The sequence below is a fragment of the Syngnathus typhle genome, linkage group LG7, assembly GCF_033458585.1.
Source record: "Syngnathus typhle isolate RoL2023-S1 ecotype Sweden linkage group LG7, RoL_Styp_1.0, whole genome shotgun sequence".
Classification (NCBI taxonomy): Eukaryota; Metazoa; Chordata; class Actinopteri; order Syngnathiformes; family Syngnathidae; genus Syngnathus; species Syngnathus typhle.
This window is the reverse complement of record NC_083744.1, coordinates 2,207,449-2,225,604: the sequence shown is the minus strand read 5'-3', so window position 1 is coordinate 2,225,604 and position 18,156 is coordinate 2,207,449. Positions and strand designations below refer to the sequence as shown.

General features: G+C 43.5%; 2 protein-coding genes across 6 annotated transcripts in view; one reads left to right on the top strand and one right to left on the bottom strand.

The window, feature by feature from the left end:
• Positions 1-18,156, top strand: part of prmt7 (protein arginine methyltransferase 7) — a 45,708-nt gene that overhangs the window by 14,089 nt on the left and 13,463 nt on the right. For 2 of the 3 annotated variants that reach the window (XM_061284295.1, XM_061284293.1), the window contains 10 exons: positions 2,264-2,493; positions 2,599-2,779; positions 2,850-2,977; positions 5,454-5,592; positions 5,661-5,744; positions 5,826-5,873; positions 8,404-8,493; positions 10,556-10,717; positions 11,977-12,051; positions 13,824-13,984. In XM_061284295.1, coding sequence (XP_061140279.1) covers positions 2,264-2,493; positions 2,599-2,779; positions 2,850-2,977; positions 5,454-5,592; positions 5,661-5,744; positions 5,826-5,873; positions 8,404-8,493; positions 10,556-10,717; positions 11,977-12,051; positions 13,824-13,984 — 1,298 coding nt within the window. The remainder of the gene's footprint in view (positions 1-2,263; positions 2,494-2,598; positions 2,780-2,849; positions 2,978-5,453; positions 5,593-5,660; positions 5,745-5,825; positions 5,874-8,403; positions 8,494-10,555; positions 10,718-11,976; positions 12,052-13,823; positions 13,985-18,156) is intronic. The other variant, XM_061284294.1, reaches the window with a different exon arrangement.
• ciapin1 (cytokine induced apoptosis inhibitor 1) overlaps positions 5,889-18,156 on the bottom strand; it is a 144,595-nt gene continuing 132,327 nt past the window's right edge. The window contains exons 9-10 of one of the 3 annotated variants that reach the window (XR_009715051.1): positions 7,012-7,361; positions 5,889-6,958 (exon numbers count right to left, since the gene is read on the bottom strand). Coding sequence is in view for 1 of the 3 variants with exons in the window: in XM_061284309.1 (XP_061140293.1) it covers positions 7,356-7,361 (6 nt within the window). In the remaining 2 variants the exon portion in view is untranslated. Of the gene's footprint in view, positions 7,362-18,156 lie in introns of all 3 variants that reach the window. The other 2 variants (XR_009715050.1, XM_061284309.1) reach the window with 2 other exon arrangements.

Below are 18,156 nucleotides of genomic sequence, written 5' to 3'. Positions count from 1 at the left end.
AATCACGAGGAGGTGGAATATGCGTCTAAATCCGTGACGAATGGTGCCGGGACTCTGTAGTGGTATGCAAGCACTGCTCGCCACTGGCGGAGTTTGTGATCATTAAGTGCCGTCCTTTTTACCTGCCGAGGGAATTTACTGCGGTTCTGCTAGTTGCGGTATACATCCCGCCTTCCAACATCGAAGGCGACAGGATCGCGGCTCTTAGTGAACTGTACCAGGCTGTCAGTGAACAATAGACGGTTTCACCATCTTCGCTGGGGACTTTAATCATGCTAACCTGAAGTCTGTTTTTCCGAGGCTTCACCAGCATGTTAATTTTCCAACACGCGGTGACAGCTTCCTGGACCTGGTCTACTCTACACATAAAGGAGCTTTCAAAGCCGCCCCCCCTCCCCCATCTTGGACTTTCTGACCATCTCACTGTTATGCTTTTGCTCGCTTACAGACAAATGGTGAGAGCATCCAGGCCAGTTCGCAAGCGGGTACGGGTGTGGCCTGAGGGTGCCTCTGATGCGCTTCGAGACTGCTTTGGCACTACTGACTGGGACATGTTTAAGCGGGCGGCCACTTGCAACGATCGGACAGACATAAAGGAGTATACTGACTCAGTTTCCTCTTACATCACGAAGTGCATTGATGATGTAACGCACTAGAAATTCATCGTCACTCGGGCTAACTGGAAGCCATGGCTGACAGGGGCTAACTTCAGGCTGCTGAGGGCCAGGGACAAATCCTTCAGAGCGGGGGATGAGACTGGCTTGAGGACAGCGAGGGCCGACCTGTCCCGGGGCATCAAGGAAGCGAAAAGAGCGTTCTCTTGCAAGATTACCGCCCACTTCAAGGACAGCAGGGACGCACGGAGCCTTTGGCGGGGCATTCAGACCATCATGGACTACAAGCCCGCGCCTCAGAGCTGTGAGGCCGACGTCCGTCTGCTCAACGATCTTAACCGCTTCTTTGCTCGCTTCGACGCTCAGAACAGCACTTGCCCGCTGAAGACAACTCCCCCTCCACACGAGCAGCCCCTGTGCCTCTCTGCCGGCAGCGTGAGGAGGGCGCTTGCTGCTATCAACACCCGTAAGGCGGCGGGCCCTGACAACATCCCAGGTCGAGCGCTGACGGACTGCGCTGGGGAGCTGACGGGTGTCTTCACGGACATCTTTAACATTTCACTGCAGCAGGCCATCTTCTCTTTGTGTTTCAAGGCTGCCACCATCCTACCTGTGCCGAAGAAACCTGCTCCGTCCTGCTTCAATGACTACCGCCTCGTGGCACTGACGCCCATCATCATGAAGTGGTTTGAGCGGCTTGTCATGGAGCACATCAGATCCATTCTCCCCCCCCCCCCCCCACCATAGACCCCTTCCAGTTTGCGTACCGAGCCAAACGGTCCTCTGAGGATGCCATCTGCTCTGCCCTCCACTCGGCCCTCACCCACCTGGAGACAAGGGACTCGTATGTGAGATTGCTGTTTGTGGACTTCAGTTCTGCCTTGTCATGACTACATTCTACCGTGGCACCATTGAGAGCGTCGCCTCCAGTTATATCGCTGTCTGGGGTGGTAGCTGCACTGAATACAACATGAAGGCCTTGCAGCGCATAGTGACCACGGCTGGTAAGATTATTGGTGCTTCACTCCCCTCCCTGAAGGACATTTACACCTCCCATCTCACCCGCAAGGCGACCACGATTGTGAGTGATGTGAGTCACCCCGCTCACTCTTTGTTTGATCTTCTGCCCTCTGGGAAGAGGTACAGGAGCATGCGCTCCCGCACCACCAGACTCACCAACAGCTTCATTCTCCAGGCTGTTAGGATCCTGAACTCTCTCCCCCCTTCTGCGTAGCGTCCTGTACTTTTGCGCTATATTCTGTCTGCTGTATGCACACTTGCTCCATTTTTGCTCCTCTTATTTATTGTGTTATTTGTTTATTTATTATTTATTCATCACTCTTATGTATTCATTGTTTGTGCCTTCTTGTTTTTGTTTTTTTGTGTTGTTTGCTTGTATGTATATTGTGTACTATGTCTTGTCACCGTGAGATAGTGGGAACGTAATTTAGATTTCTTTGTGTGTCTTGGCATGTGAAGAAATTGACAATAAAGCAGACTTTGACTTTGACTTGATGTTGCTACCATCACTTTTTAAATGGTGTATATGTGTAAATAATTAATATTGCAACACATTTGCACTGTCTAATGACACAAGTAGTCACTTGAAAAGTGAATATAGAAAATCTATTTTTCCTTCCTCCTTCTAGAAAGGTTGTGTGGCAGTCCCACACCGGGCCACTGTCTATGCCCAGCTGGTCCAGTCACAACTATTATGGAGCTGGGCTCAGCTGGAGCCAATAGAGGTGCAGGGCACTCAATTGTTGCCCCCGCCTGCTGTGGCCAACTGCAGCGGCTCTCATGCAGTATGTGACATTCAGCTCAGCCAGATTTCACCCCATAGCTTCACTGCTTTGGGTCCAGTCTGCACCATGTTTAGGTATGAAGCATCTGCTCTTTTAATAAACATTACCATCACCAGTAATTATTAATTAATGATTTTTATGTATTTTTATTGTTTTTGCATGAAACCTTTGCTAATCAGTGTGGACTTTAGTAAGCCTGTAAGTAGTGCCCCCCAGTCCTACTCCTCTCAGTTTGTGGCTCAAAGCAGTGGTCAGGCTCAAGTGGTGCTCTCCTGGTGGGACCTAGACATGGATCCCAGTGGAACCATTGTGTGTACCATGGCTCCCAGCTGGACATACCCACAGCCAAAAATGGCTCCAGTAAGTTAAACAAGTCTTGTCCCATTAATGTCGGCTGTCATGTGTGCTCAACTGTGCTGGTTTGTGCTAGTGGCGAGACCACTGGATGCAGAGTGTTTATTTCCTGCCTATTGAGTGCAAGGTGGCAAAAGGAGAAGATCTGAGTCTAAATGTTGACCACGATGACTACAGTTTGTGGTACAGCCTCCAGTCTCACAGGTACAACATCGTTTACCCATACATTAATAAAGTTATAAGAAAAAGTTACTTTTCGTTTTTTTCTGTCAAGGTTCGCCTTTATGGAGGAGCTTCCAAATTGTTGTGTATAGTTGTATTACGTTAAAAGTTGCTCTTTATTCGCTTCATTTGTGTGAGATGCTTTTGCGAGGGAGGGCAAAAGAGCATTAGTAGCTCTTGAATTGATGTGTGTTCTCAGAGATGGGCACACACATGCACACTTCATACTCCAGGCTGTTAGGATCCTGAACTCGCTCCCCCGTTCTGCGTAGCGTCCTGTACTTTTACTGTCTGAACTGTCTGTATGCACACTGGCTCTCATTATTTATTATTTATTTTTATTCTTATTATTTATTGTTTGTGCCTTTTTGTTTATGATGTTTTTTACTTTTGCGCTATGCTTGCTGTCTCCGTTTTGCTCCTCTTATTTATTGTGTCATCTGTTTATTTATTATTTATTCATCACTCTTACTATTGATTGTTTGAATTTTTGCCTTCTTGTTTTTATATTGTGTCGCGTACTTGTATGTCTATCGTGTTATGTGTCTCGTCACCGTGGGATAGAGAACAACGTAATTTCGGTCTCTTTGTGACATGTGGAGAGATTGACAATAAAGCTGACTTTGACTTTGACTTTGACCTTAACAATGTGGAACAACCTGGAAAGTAGTCAGTCCACCAATAGAAAACAAATGTTGATACAGCTCAATTTACATACACATTAAAAGAATGGAGACGTAGGTGGGCACAAGTCAAGTACCGTAACACTTAGCTGTTAACACAAGTCCAATCACCAGATGTTTTTGCATTCCATTGTATTCTTTGAAAACCGCAATAGCTTCTTGGCATATTAGGCATACAGCCGTTAATAACTTGTGTGAAAAAGTTATTTTGCTGTCCACTCTGGCACTTACTGTTTACTTTCCTTTTCTTTGATTTGTTCATTCACAATAGGCAACAAATAGCAATGGGTGAATAAAGCTAATTAAAGGCAATTTTTTATACAAGGGAAAACAGACATGAAAGAAGTACCACCGATTGAACTTGTTCTCACAGCAAATACAGTCAAACCTCGTTTTTTTACCACAATTCGTTTCAGAAGGCGGTTCGAGAAGTGAATCGATCGAATTCCGAATCTATTTTTCCCATTACAAATAATGGAAAAAAAATGTAATCCGTTCCAAGACTAAAAAAAACAAAACACCTTTTTTAAGCATTTTTTCATTTCAAAGTCAAAATCAAAATCTGCTTTATTGTCAACTTCTTCACATGCCAAGACAAACAAAGAAATCGAAATTACGTTCCTACTATCCCACGGTGACAAGACATAGTACACCATATACTTGTGTACTTGTATACAAGTAAACAACATAAAAAAATAGCAACAAGAAGGCACAAACAATGAATAAATAAGAGTGATGAATAAATACTGGTCACAGTATTGTGACAGAGCCGTCGCTGAAATTTAGAAAATATTTTTAAAGTCCTGATGTACTTTCCAAAATTTAAGTGGACCTCAGTGCGCAGGGAGCTTAATTTGGTCCGATCACGCGACCGCAGCGCGCCGGGCACTCACTGTCACATTGCGTTAAGAGCGTCTTTGTGTTTTAGGATGGCTTTACTGCTCCCACTTGCTTTCTTTGGAGGCATGATTCGGGGTTAATACAATCCTCAAAGTAACGAAAATACAATAACAATGGAGTCAGTCGGCATCCGGGCCGCGCGGTCGGGTTTTCTTGGGTCCTTTCGGCTCATCTTGCGAGGTTCGACCTCCGAGTTTTGTTCGACAGCCGAAGCAAAAAAATCTCAAATTTTTCGCTCGAATTCCGATTTGTTTGAGAACCGGGACGTTCAAAAACCAAGATTTGACTGTAGACGACTTTGATTTCATGGTGCATTTTGAAGCCCCAAGCTCAGAGCGAAAACTGTCGAAAGTGCTAAAAGGAGCCGGCTTATTTTTTTTTAAAAAGTTACGTTTTCATGCAAGAGTATCAGCAAAAGTAGTCGATAAATATTCTTGGCAAGCGCTTCTGCTCATCAAGGTCCCTGTGAGCCACAAGGTGCACAACTGTTGCTTGAGAGTGGGCTGACAAGACCCATTTCTTTCGTGCAGAAAGACAGTGAGTGTGGCTTGCCAAACTAATAAACTCCATTTCCTTAAAGGTCCACCGATGGTAAGTGTGCTCTTTAATAGTGAAACGGGAGTATTGTAGGGACAAGAAGTATTGCAGAGATATAGTAGGTATATAGTAGATAATTTTAGTTGGACAAGGTCAACAGGTTGGATTAAAAAGCCCCGCAGGACGGATGCATACTACGGCCCGAGCCATAGTTTGCCCATGTCTGGTCCAGCAGATACTGTAACATACTTCTCAAAACTACGAGAGGCTCTGAGATAAACATTAAATTATGAGTATTTGTTACTCATTTTGACTGTCTGCATTGTGGCTGTTTAAAGCCGACAACATTCACAGGACAACGTGATTCGCTCCCGGCCGTCCTGTACATGCCAGGCCCACCTGGTTTGGAACCGACCACGATTTGGTGAACTTAATGACAAAGTTCGCACAGAGAGCTATGTCAATGCACTGCACAGTGTAAGTGAACCGAACTGTCTGATATTACCTGTATGTGTGGTATTCCTTTTTAATTGTGCTAACTCCAGGTGCTGAAGGAGGACAGCATCTGTCTCGGAGTGAGTGATGGAAGTCTTCTTCCTGTGTTTGCACAGCTCTTGGGAGCCAAAAAAGTATGCTATGATTGTTTTTGCTTCTCCTACACAACACTCGCTTAAATTGACTTGTCCTCTTTTCTCACAAATTCTTCTCAGGTCTGCAGTTTGGAAAACTTCAGCATGACGAAACAGGTTATTGAGCAGGTATGTGTAAAGATCCAAGATTAAAGAGTTTTTATTCGCCATGTTAGAGCGTGCCAAACAAGGAATTTGACTTCGGTAAATCACACCCTCTGTTCAACATTTAGGTGTCTAACAACACTCAGGACATGTGAAAAATGGCACATATTGTCAAACATCCCCCGATCTTAAACTCCCAAAAGGGCAAGGAAAAAAAACTCAAAACTCCAGCTAGGGGAAATGAGAAACCTTGAGAAGAGACCACAGATAAGAAGGTCCCTCTTCCAGGATGACCAAGCTGCAATGGATGCAGAGAGGACACATAGTACAAACAGTGTAGACAAATTCAAAAAAGGTGTGGAGAGCAGGATGTTATTGCACCGTAATGACTGAGACTCTAAGAGTGGTGTGAGTTCATCAGAGCAACAGCCTGGGGGAAGAAGCTGTCTCTGTGTCTGCTGGTTTTGGCGTACCAAGCTCTATAACGCCGTCCGGAGGGGAGTAGTTCAAACAGACTGCAACCTGGGTGAGAAGGGTCTGTCGAGATGTTCCTTGCCCGATTCCTGGTCCTGGCAGGTACAAGTCTTGGATAGATGGGAGGTTGATTCCAATGATCTTTTCTGCAGTCCTGATTGTCCGTTGCAGTCTGTGCTTGTCTTGTTTGGAGGCTGATCCAAACCAGACAGTGATGGAGGTGCAGAAAAGAGACTGGATGATGGCAGTGTAGAAGGTCTTTAGAAGCTCTCGCGGCAGGTTGAACTTCTTGAGCTGTCTCAGGAAGTACAGCCTCTGCTGGGCCTTCTTCCGGACAGAGTCTATGTGGCCGGTCCATTTCAGGTCCCGAGAGATTGTGGTTCCCAGGAACTTGAAGGTGTCTGTGGAGAGAATAGTATCACTGCGGATAGTGAGGGGTAAAAGTGGTGAAGGGTCTCGCCTGAAGTCCACTGTCATCTCCACGGTCTTGAGCTGGTTCAGCTCCAGGTGGTTTTGGCTGCACCAGTGGACCAGCCGCTCCACCTCCTGTCTGTACGCAGTCTTGTCACCGTCCTGGATCAGTCCGATGAGAGTGGTGTCGTCTGCATACTTCAGGAGCTTCACAGGAGAGTCACCTGAGGAGAAATCATTGGTGGAGAGAGAGAAGAGCAGTGGGGAGAGGACTCACCCCTGAGGGGCTCCAGTATTGGTGGTCCGGGTGTCAGATGTGATGCCTCCCAGCCTCACACTCTGTCTCCTGTTGGTCAGGAAGCTGGAGGATGTCAGGAGCGATGGTGTTGAACGCCGAGCTGAAGTCCACGAACAGGATCCTGGCGTACGTTCCTGGGGTGTCCAGGTGGTGCAGGATGTAGTGCAGTCCCATGTTGACCGCATCATCCACTGACCTGTTTGCCCGGTAGGCAAACTGGAGGGGATCAAGCAGGGGGCCCGTGACCTCCTTCAGGTGGTTCAGCACTAACGTCTCGAAAGATTTCATGACCACAGATGTCAGTGCGACAGGTCTATAGTCATTCAAACCTGTGAATGTAAAAGTACAATAGAATGTCAAAGGTTGAATACTCTTAAATAGAATGAACTCTTTCGGGTTAGGGTTAGCATGCATGACAGACCATTATAGTGTATGACATTGCACTGATCCACCTGTCAATCTCCAGCTTCATCTTCCCTTCTCTTGTTTTAAATACTTTAACTTCTCCACTTGGGACTTGATAGTGTCCCCAACCTGAAGAAAGCACATCATCCTTTTCTCACATAGTATCACAGGCTCAGATTTGAAGGTTCTGATTTTCATCTCAACTGCTCCAGTGATGGTTGATAATCTCAATTCTATAAAGTCAACAGAACCACATCATCTACAAAAAGTAGGGATGTAATAGTACTGAGTCCACCAACCGGGACCGCCCCATCCCCTTGGTTGCGCCTAGAAATTCTATCCGTAAAAGTTGTGACCAGAATCAGTAACAAAGGGCAGCCTTGGCAGAGTCCAATCCTCATTGGAAACTATTCCAACTAACTGCTGACACTGGTCGTACAGGGACAGCCGTCTAGGAGCACCCACACGAGTATTTCCTAAGTATACAGTCCAACGCCAAAAAGTCCAAAAAACACATTGGACTGGTTGGGGAAACTCCTATGCTCCCTACAGAGCCCTGCCAAATGTGTAAACCTGATCCAGTCCAATGCCAAAATGCCCAAAAAGCACATCAGACTGGTTGGGGAAACTCCCAAGCTCCTTTCAGAGTCCTGCCAAATGTGTAGACCTGATCCAGCCAACTATGTTCTATCTCTTCACCTCACATACCAGCTCATGCTCTTTCCCTGCAAGAGGTGATGAATCATCTCTCAAAAACAAGCATCTGTAGCCAGGGGTCGGAGCGCCAAGGCCCCACTTTCGTCCAGCTACGCCAATCCCCCTTGCATTTTGTGTGCCCCCCCCCTCCCCTAAAGACTGATGTCTGGTGACAGGTCTGATCCTAGGAATAGATTGTGCTTGGTTGTAGATGTTCCACTGTATTCATAGCTTTAAAAGTGGAGCTGATGTTCCCCATTCTATCACCAGGTCCTGGAAGCCAACTCAATGAGAGGACGAGTTGAGCTGCTGGATATCAGGCCTGAGCAGCTGACCAGTAAAGATTTAGGAGGAGAGCAGGTATCTTTCATGACTACTAAACTACTGCAACAATATCTTTGATTTCCAATTCCTAAAATTCATCATGAATTCCTAAAATTCATCATGAATATGAACACACTGTATTTAATGGAATTGTTAATACTGCATTCAGCATCTCTGAGAGTAGGGCTTTGCAGCCGGCTTCTGATGCACCATGGCCGCAGTAGCATCACAACATTGGCAATAGTATGGCAGAACAAGTGGGACACAATCGTGAAGTGGAACGAAATTGATTGGATAATTTAAACCTTTTTAACAAATAAAAAACTGAAAAGTGGGGCGTGGAATATTATTCGGCACCGTTGCGCTAATACTTTGTAGCGCCACCTTTTACTGCAATTACAGCTGCAAGTCGCTTGGGGTATGTCTCTATCAGTTTTACACATCAAGAGACTGGAATTCTTGCCCATTCTTCCTTGCAAAACAGCTCGAGCTCAGTGAGGTTGGATGGAGAGCGTTTGTGAACAGCAGTCTTCAGCTCTTTCCACAGATTCTCGATTGGATTCAGGTCTGGACTTTGCCTTGGCCATTCTAACACCTGGATACGTCTATTTGTGAACCATTCCATTGTAGATTTGGCTTTATGTTTTGGATCATTGTCCTGTTGGAAGATAAATCTCCGTCCCAGTCTCAGGTCTTTTGCAGACTCCAACAGGTTTTCTTCCAGAATGGTCCTGTATTTTGCTCCATCCATCTTTCCATCAATTTTAGGCATCTTCCCTGTCCCTGCTGAAGAAAAGCAGGCCCAAACCATGATGCTGCCACCAGCATGTTTGACAGTGGGGATGGTGCGTTCAGGGTGATGAGCTGTGTTGCTTTTATGCCAAACATATCGTTTTGCATTGTGGCCAAAAAGTTCGATTTTGGTTTCATCTGACCAGAGCACCTTCTTCCACATGTTTGGTGTCTCCCAGGTGGCTTGTGGCAAACTTTAAACGAGACTTTTTATGGATATCTTTGAGAAATGGCTTTGTTCTTGCCACTCTTCCATAAAGGCCAGATTTGTGCAGTGCACGACTGATTGTTGTCCTATGGACAGACTCTCCCACCTCAGCTGTAGTTATCTGCAGTTCATCCAGAGTGATCATGGGCCTCTTGGCTGCATCTCTGATCAGTCTTCTCCTTGTTTGAGATGAAAGTTTGGAAGGACGGCCGGGTCTTGGTAGATTTGCAGTGGTCTGATACTCCTTCCATTTCAATATAATTGCTTGCACAGTGCTCCTTGAGATGTTTAAAGCTGGGGAAATCTTTTTGTATCCAAATCTGGCTTTAAACTTCTCCACAACAGTATCTCGGACCTGCCTGGTGTGTTCCTTTGTCTTCATTGTTCTCTCTGCGCTTTAAACAGAACCCTGAGACTATCAAAGAGCAGGTGAATTTATACGAAGACTTGGTTACACACAGGTGCATTCTATTTATCATCATCAGTCATTTAGGACAACATTGGATCATTCAAAGATCCTCACTGAACTTCTGGAGTGAGTTTGCTGCACTGAAAGTAAAGGGGCCGAATAATATTGCACGGCCCACTTTTCAGTTTTTTATTTGTTAAAAAAGTTTAAATGATCCAATAAATTTTGTTCCACTTCACAATTGTGTCCCACTTGTTGTTGATTCTTGACAAAAAATTAAACTTTTATATATCTTTATGTTTCAAGGGGGCCGAATACTTTCGCAAGGCACTGTATCTGTATGTTCGCGCTCTGTCACGATGTGGGTGTGAATGATGTTCGTCTCTATGTGCCCTGTCACTGACTGGCGTTCAGGGTGCAGTCTGCCTTTTTCCCAAAGTCATCTGGGAGAGGCTCTAGCATCCTCGGCACCCTGAAGAGGCTAAGTGGTGCTGAAAATTAATGAATTATTAACGCCTGACCTCTTTAAAAGGCTGATATTAACTCTTTTAAAGAGTCAAAAATCATTAAAAAAAGACAAAACATAAAAATGCATGTAAATATATGATATACATTAGAAGAAAGGAAGTCAACCTTTTGTGCAGTATAAGTATGTAAATTACACTGAAGTTAACCTCTTTTCGCTGCAGATTTCACTGCTTATAGGTGAACCATACTTCTGCACAAGCCTGCTACCATGGCACTCTTTGTACTTTTGGTACTGCCGCACCATCCTTGCGGGCCTTCTTCGACCCAATGCCACCATCCTGCCCTGCTCCGCCACTCTTCACATGGTGGCAGTAGAGTTCCAGGTACAGTATGAAAGTTGGTCATATTGTCAGTTTTGTATGCTTTTATCTGAAGTAGTCCTTTGTAAAATTGAGAATGTGGAGAAAACAAATTGCATATGAACATCATTAATTTTAACTGGTTCAGTGTCCTTCCCTTGTCTACTGCCCGATGACTGCTGGAATAGGCTCCAGCACGCCCGCGACCCCGTGGGGACAAGCGGTACAGAAAATATATGGATGGGTTCATTGCACAGTCTCTTTGAAGAACATGTGTGAGACACAATTGCTGCCAATGACAGCAGTGGTTTGCACTGGTGATAAGAGCAATACAGGGCAGAAGAAGGAAGCATGAGAGAAACAGCAGATGGGAAGAAAACGGAAGGTATTTTGGATTATGAAACAGTGAGCAGATCCGGAATAAGATTTAATGTTTTTTTTTGGGCTTTTCTTTTCACCATGATGTGAGCATGGGGCGGCACGGTGGGGGACTGGCTCGCCTCACAGTTCAGAGAATGCGGATTCGATTCTACCTCTGGCCTTCCCTGTCTTGAGTTTGCATGTTCTCCCCGTGCCTGCGTGGGTTTTGTCCGGGCACTCCGGTTTCCTCCCACATAGCAAAAACATGCTTGGTAGGCTGATTGAGCACTCCAAATTGCCCGTAGGTGTGAAAGTGAGTGTGGATGGTTGTTCGTCTGTGTGCCCTGCGATTGGCTGGCAACCAGTTCAGGGTGTCCCACACCTACTGCCCGATGATTGCTGGTATCGGCTCTCGACCCCTCTGGGGACATGCGGTACACAAAATAGATGGATGGGTATGGGCATGTTGGCGCTATATATACCATATTGGCCTGAACATAAGACGGTGTTTTTTGCATTGAAATAAGACTGAAAAAGTGGGGGTCGTCTTACATTCGGGTCTAGACATTTTACCCATTCACAACGTTAGATGGCGCCAGATATCTTTAAAGTGAACGCTGAACTTAGCTCCCCAGGCTAAAGCGAACCCGTCACGAAGAATAAAAATAAAAATAGCGGTAGCACGAAGATTTGAATGTGTCAAAATACTTGAAATGGTCATGTTCCCTTATGCTGAAGAGGACCTTTATGATTTCACATCATCAATAAATAGAAAAGGAGATTTGCAGCCATACATGAAACCAAAGCAAACCGCAGGGATGTGGAAGTTGGCTGTTCTCACATTAGTGTGACACTGTATGAGAAAAGATATTTAAAGTGCCAGATAATGATGGCTTTGACGTGTCATTTTACTTGTTTGCTAGGATTTATGGAAGATACGTGCTCTGAGTGTTACATGTGAGGGATTTGATGTCACGCCTATGGATGAAATGATCCAGGTAAAATGAAACATTTTATTATTACAATTAAGGATCTTGGCTACCACATTTTTTTCCCACCCCATATGTTCGAGTTCTCACCTCCTCAGGAATCAACAATACCAAGTAACCGATAACACTAGTACGTGTAATACATAACACTTCTATTAAACCAATGACAGACGATGTTAAAGGAAGACCTTTTTTGCAAAATAATACTAACAATTCTCTGAGTCTTAGTGTTGGTTCAAAATAAATTGAAGTGCAAATTTAAGTTCAACAGTTACCTCTCAAGCATAACGAGTATGTTGGAAAATAAAATTGGGCAATACAGCTGGATATTTTATCACAATGTGTTAAATATCAGCCAATATTTCTGAGTACCGTATTTTCCGCTCCATAAGCCGCACTTAAAAGCCTTTAATTTTCTCAAGGTGCACCTTTTAATTAGGTGCGTCTTTTGTGTGGACCAAATTCCAAAATCTGTACAGTTGTTTTCTTTGGCTTACGTATTATACAGGCGTAATATGAAGACCCAATGAACCAAAGTCCTAAAATAACATGTGACGTGGTCAACTATACTTGTAAGTGATGTGTTAATGATCAAGTAAAAATTTGTGAAAAAAAACATAAGTCTAAATGATCTAAAAAGCTATGCTTCCTCCTACTCCTTTGAGCATTCTTTATTTGATTTATTTACTTATGTATTATTATTATTAATTATTTATTTATTTATTTATTTCTATTTGTTGGTTTATTTTTTGTTTGTTGTATGGACTTATGTGGCACTTTAGAGTGTTATTTGTTTTTTTGTTTGTTTTTTGTTTTGGATGTTCAAAATAAAGATATCAATCAATCATAAGTCGCTCCTGAGTATAAGTCGCCCCCCCACCCAAACTATGAAAAAAACGCGACTTATAGTCCGAAAATTACGGTATTTATTGAGAGAAAGCAGGGTGGGGGTGAGAGTGGATAGGTTTGGTGAACCCCTGGCCTTTGGTCAAATCAGAGCAGGGCGTGTGTTACGACGTTGGGGGAAACAGAACAACTTTGATTGCTTCCTCTGCAGCCAGTCAATCAAGCAGAGGATGCAAGCACTTTATTTTACTGCGTTGTGAGAACAGGACAACTTTGGTCAAACACTACCGTCTACATTCCAACATAATCATACGATCAAAATAATCTATCAACCCTAAGAATTAACGTTTAACGTAGATCGGGGCAAAAAGACAATCAGAGGACTAAGACGTAACATGTAGAGGAGTACGTACCTCCTCCGCCATTGATAAATAAATACTATCGTTTGTGTAAAGAAAACAGGAAAAATGACCCTCTAATATGGCATAGACAATGAGACATGCTTATGAGTTACAATTAGAGCTTTCTGGATAGCCAGGATCATTGCAGAAGAGCAACATGACAACGAAAAGAAGGAAGTTGGAACTTGCCAACTGTTTAATTTGGACTTGGATGGATTTGCATATGAATATCGATTAACAATAATGTGAGTACAGTAATATATATGTGACTTCTCTTGACTGCCATCACGAATACCTTATCCAAAGCATGACTTGTAGAGGCTTAATACTGATATCTGGTATCGATACTTGCCATTCCTAATTACAATCATGGATTTGAATGGTCTGTAAACTGAAAACTAAGTAGAACAAAACTAAGTGTTGATGCCTGTGATAAGAGTTATTTTGATCTTGCACTTGTTTCTGCTATGGTCTCAAAAAACTGAGTATTTCCTTTCGTATGGGGTTTAAAAAAATGCTATTTTGTATTTTCAGAAGTCATTGGATATTCAGGAGTCTCGCGAGGCAGAGCCCCACCCTCTGTGGGAGTATCCATGTCGTGCTTTGACTCAGTCCACAGCTGTCATGACCTTTGACTTCACCCACTGTATCCCTCAAAAGCCTATCATCAGCCAAGGCGCTCTACCATTCATAAGGTATGCTTGATATTATGATGAAAGGAATCTTATTTTTAATTCACCCGATACAACCGAACGGTTAGCATTTTAGGACCAAAATACCGTATTGGCCTGAATATAAGACAACCCTGATTATAAGATGATGCCCTCTTTTTCAAGACTCAAGTTTGAAAAACTACTTTTTGAACACCAAATTAAATTTTTATACAGACAATAATTATAGTACCAGGAACTTTTCTTGGATTCAATAAACACGTAAGAAACAGTCTGATACTGTTAAGGTGAATCAAACGTTAGCGCTATCACAATATAGTAACACGAAATAGTGCAAAGCAATAACAATATATAAATAACTCAACGTTGTTGAAACGTTAACGTCAAACGTCGCACAACACAGCACACAAAATAAACGTGTAAAGCTCACTTTATAAAGTTATTCCTCATCCGTGAATCCCTCGAATTCTTAAGGTAAATCAAACGTTAGCGCTATCACAATATAGTAACACTCAAAACAGTGCAAAGCAATAACAATATATAAATAATAGGGGTGTAAATTGCGGGTTTTGTCACGATACGATATCATATCGATACAAAGAACTACGATACGATATTTGCCGATATCTTAAAGCCTGCTGCGATTCATTCACGATATAGTGCTCTACGATCGATATATATATTTTTTAAATAAAAAATATAGAACAATATCCTGATTTATAACAATTCATACGCAAAATCAACAAGGTACTGCAAACTCTTTATTTAGGAAATTACAAGAGTATTGTAGTATACAAAGTGCTTATTTTAACACTGAACTTTGGTGTCGTGTTTTTTCTTTAAATGTGCGGCGAGATTTGTGGTCCCTGAATATTTGATCACCGCATGGCAGGATTTACAAACTGCACGTGTCTTGTCCGTTGAGCCATCTTTTCTTTGGAATCCAAAGTGCTTCCAAACGAATGACTTGAAGCCTAAAGGGGAGCAAATTTCCTCGTCTTTTTGGACACTAGCCATAGCACCAGCCCAGGAGCCGCGTACTAGTTGTCGACTCCCCTTTCACGTGCCTGCTCTGCTCACAACACAACAACGCCGTGCGCACTGCTCCCGGAAAAAGGAAGCAAGCAACAATGAACTGGATTTCAAAATAAAGTCGCGTCCAATGTCCGAGGTCAAACATGGCGATATAAATCGATGTTTACGTTTAGCATCGATGCCAATAAATCGTAGAGCATTATATCGATTAATCCAGTGTTTCCCAACCGCTGTGCCGCGGCACACAAGTGTGCCGTGACGAATCATCAGGTGTGCCGCCCAGTTTCGTCTAATTGGTTCAAAGTGAGAAGCATGTAGTGATAGACAGGGCAATTAAATGCTCTTCCAATAGACGGCAGTGTATCAGCGCGATATGTCTACTCTAGGAGTAGGAAGTTCATAGTTATCCTCGAGTGAGACCAGTGGTTCGGCGATCCTGTTTTACGGAGCGCATTGTAAACAGGATCGCCGAACCACTGGTCAGTTCGCGCAAGGCCTAGTCAGCCACCTGCTAATCGTGCATGCCTGGAGAATCGGAGAATCTTAAGATTTCATATTGTGTCGGTCTGATTGTATTGCATCGGCACATATTCCGTTAATGTGTGTGTTGCTGTGTGCTTTTGCTAACAGTGACAGACACTATGACGGTTGTGGTGCGTTTGCGGTCCGATGGAAATCAGAGCATGCAGTTCAACCGGAGAATCTGGATTGGTTATTTTTCACATACATAAAATAAACAGTCAAGTCGAGAGACCTCGACTGTGATTGCCACTCAGCTGCTGTCAGAACAGCAGAGCTTCTTTAAAAGTGACTTTGTTCTTATTGTTGCAATATTTATAGACCAAGTCTAAAACAGTAAACAAAATCATGCTGATTCTTTTATTTTAATCACAATCACTTTAAATAGTTTATTACTTACACCGTCTAAAACCTTTTTTAAAAACTCACTTTTATTTTAAAAAAAAGGTATACAATTTAAAGAATATTTAGTATTTATTTCTATTAAAATATTCAACTCTCCATACATATATAAAGGAATAGGATTTTACGTCTTTCGTTGTAATATAACTGATTTTAATATTGGAGCATAACAGATTTTTGGTGGCGGTGTGCCGCGAGATTTTCTCCAATGAAAAGGTGTGCCGGGAATGAAAAAAGGTTGGGAAACACTGGATTAATCGATGTGTATCGATAAATTGTTACACCCCTAATAAATAACTCAACGTTGTTCAAACGTTAACGTCACACAACACAGCACACAAAATAAACGTGTAAAGCTCACTTTATAAAGTTATCCCTTATCCGTGAATCCCTCGAATTCTTAAGGTAAATCAAACGTTAGCGCTATGACAATATAGTAACACTCAAAATAGTGCAAAGCAATAACAATATATAAATAACTCAACGTTGTTCAAACGTTAACGTCAAACGTCACACAACACAGCACGCAAAATAAACGTGTAAAGCTCACTTTATAAAGTTATTCCACATCCGTGAATCCCTCGAATTCTTCATCTTCAGTGTCCGAATGAAACAGTGGGGCGATTACGGGATCCAATATGCCCCGTCTCGTCGGCGTTGTCACTAATCGAGTCACTGTCGCTGCTGTTGTCTAGCAGTTCAGTGACAATTCCTGCCTTCCTGAAAGCTCGGACCACAGTTGAGACTGATATATCAGCCCAGACATTTACAATTCACTGGCAGATATTGGCGTATGTCGTCCGGCGCTGTCTCCCTGTCTTGGTGAACGTGTGTTCGCCTTCTGTCATCCACTGTTCCCACGCAGTTCGCAGTCTAGCTTTGAATGCCCTGTTGACACCAATATCTAGCGGCTGGAGTTCTTTTGTCAATCCACCCGGAATGACGGCGAGTATCAAATTAGTGTGCTTCACTTGTTTTTTGACACCAACTGTGACGTGCGAGCGCATGGAGTCGTAGACCAATAGGGACGGAGCTGTGTGAAAAAAGCCACCCGGCCTCTTCACGTAAATTTCTCTCAACCATTCGCTCATCTTTTCTTCATCCATCCATCCCTTCGAGTTAGCTTTGATGACGACGCCGGCTGGAAAGTTTTCTTTTGGCAAGGTCTTCCTCTTGAAAATGACCATGGGTGGAAGTTTATGGCCATTAGCCTGGCAAGCGAGAACCACAGTGAAGGAGGACTTCTCATTCCCTGTGGTGCGAACGTTTACCGTGCGTGCTCCCGTTTTATCCACAGTGCGCTTCACAGGAATATCGAAGGTGAGTGGAACCTTGTCCATGTTGGTGATGTGCTCTGGCTGGATGTTTTTTTCAGTAATGTTGTTTTTGCAATATGCGCGGAAAGTGGCCAGCTTTTCTTGGTAGTCTTTTGGCAGTTGCTGTGAAACAGTAGTCCGTGTGCGGATGGAGAGATTACGTCTTTTCATGAAACGAAAGCACCAAGAAGGACCGCCTTTAAAATTGTTAATGTTAAGTTCGCTTGCTAGTGCTGTTGCCTTCATTCGAATAGTGATTGTACTGACACTTCTACTTGCTGCTCTCTGTTCAACAACCCACTGTTCGAGTTTGTCCTCCAACGTTAGCCATCTCACCTTGCACCCTCGGAAACTCAGTTTAGTTTTCTTTACTTGGCGCAGGTCGTCCTCTTGCTTCCTCCACTTCCGCACCATTGATTCATTAATGTTAAATTCCCTGGCTGCTGCTCTATTCCCGTGTTCTACTGCGTGACTGATCGCCTTGAGTTTGAACTCTGCGTTGTAGGCGTGTCTCTTAGTAGGAGCCATTTTGGGGTCTGCACGTAAACAAATGGAATTTGAATCTACCGCGCGCTTCTTCTTCTACCGCGCGCTTCTTCTTCTACCGCGCGCTGCTTCTTCTACGGGGGAAAATGAAATCAGCCAGCGGCTGCTTACTGTATTGATCCATATATAAGGCGCACCGACCTATAAGGCGCACTGTCGACTTTTGATAAAAATTTACAGTATTTTTCCGTGTATAATGCGCCCCCATGTATAAGACGCACCCTAATGTTGATTAGCATGTTGATGCTGGAAAAAAGCCTGTACGCATGTATAATACGCACCCAATTTTTTTTATTTTATTTTTTATTTTTTTAAGTCCCAATGATTGTCACACACGCAGGGAGGCAATGGGTCCCATTTTTATAGTCTTTGGTATGG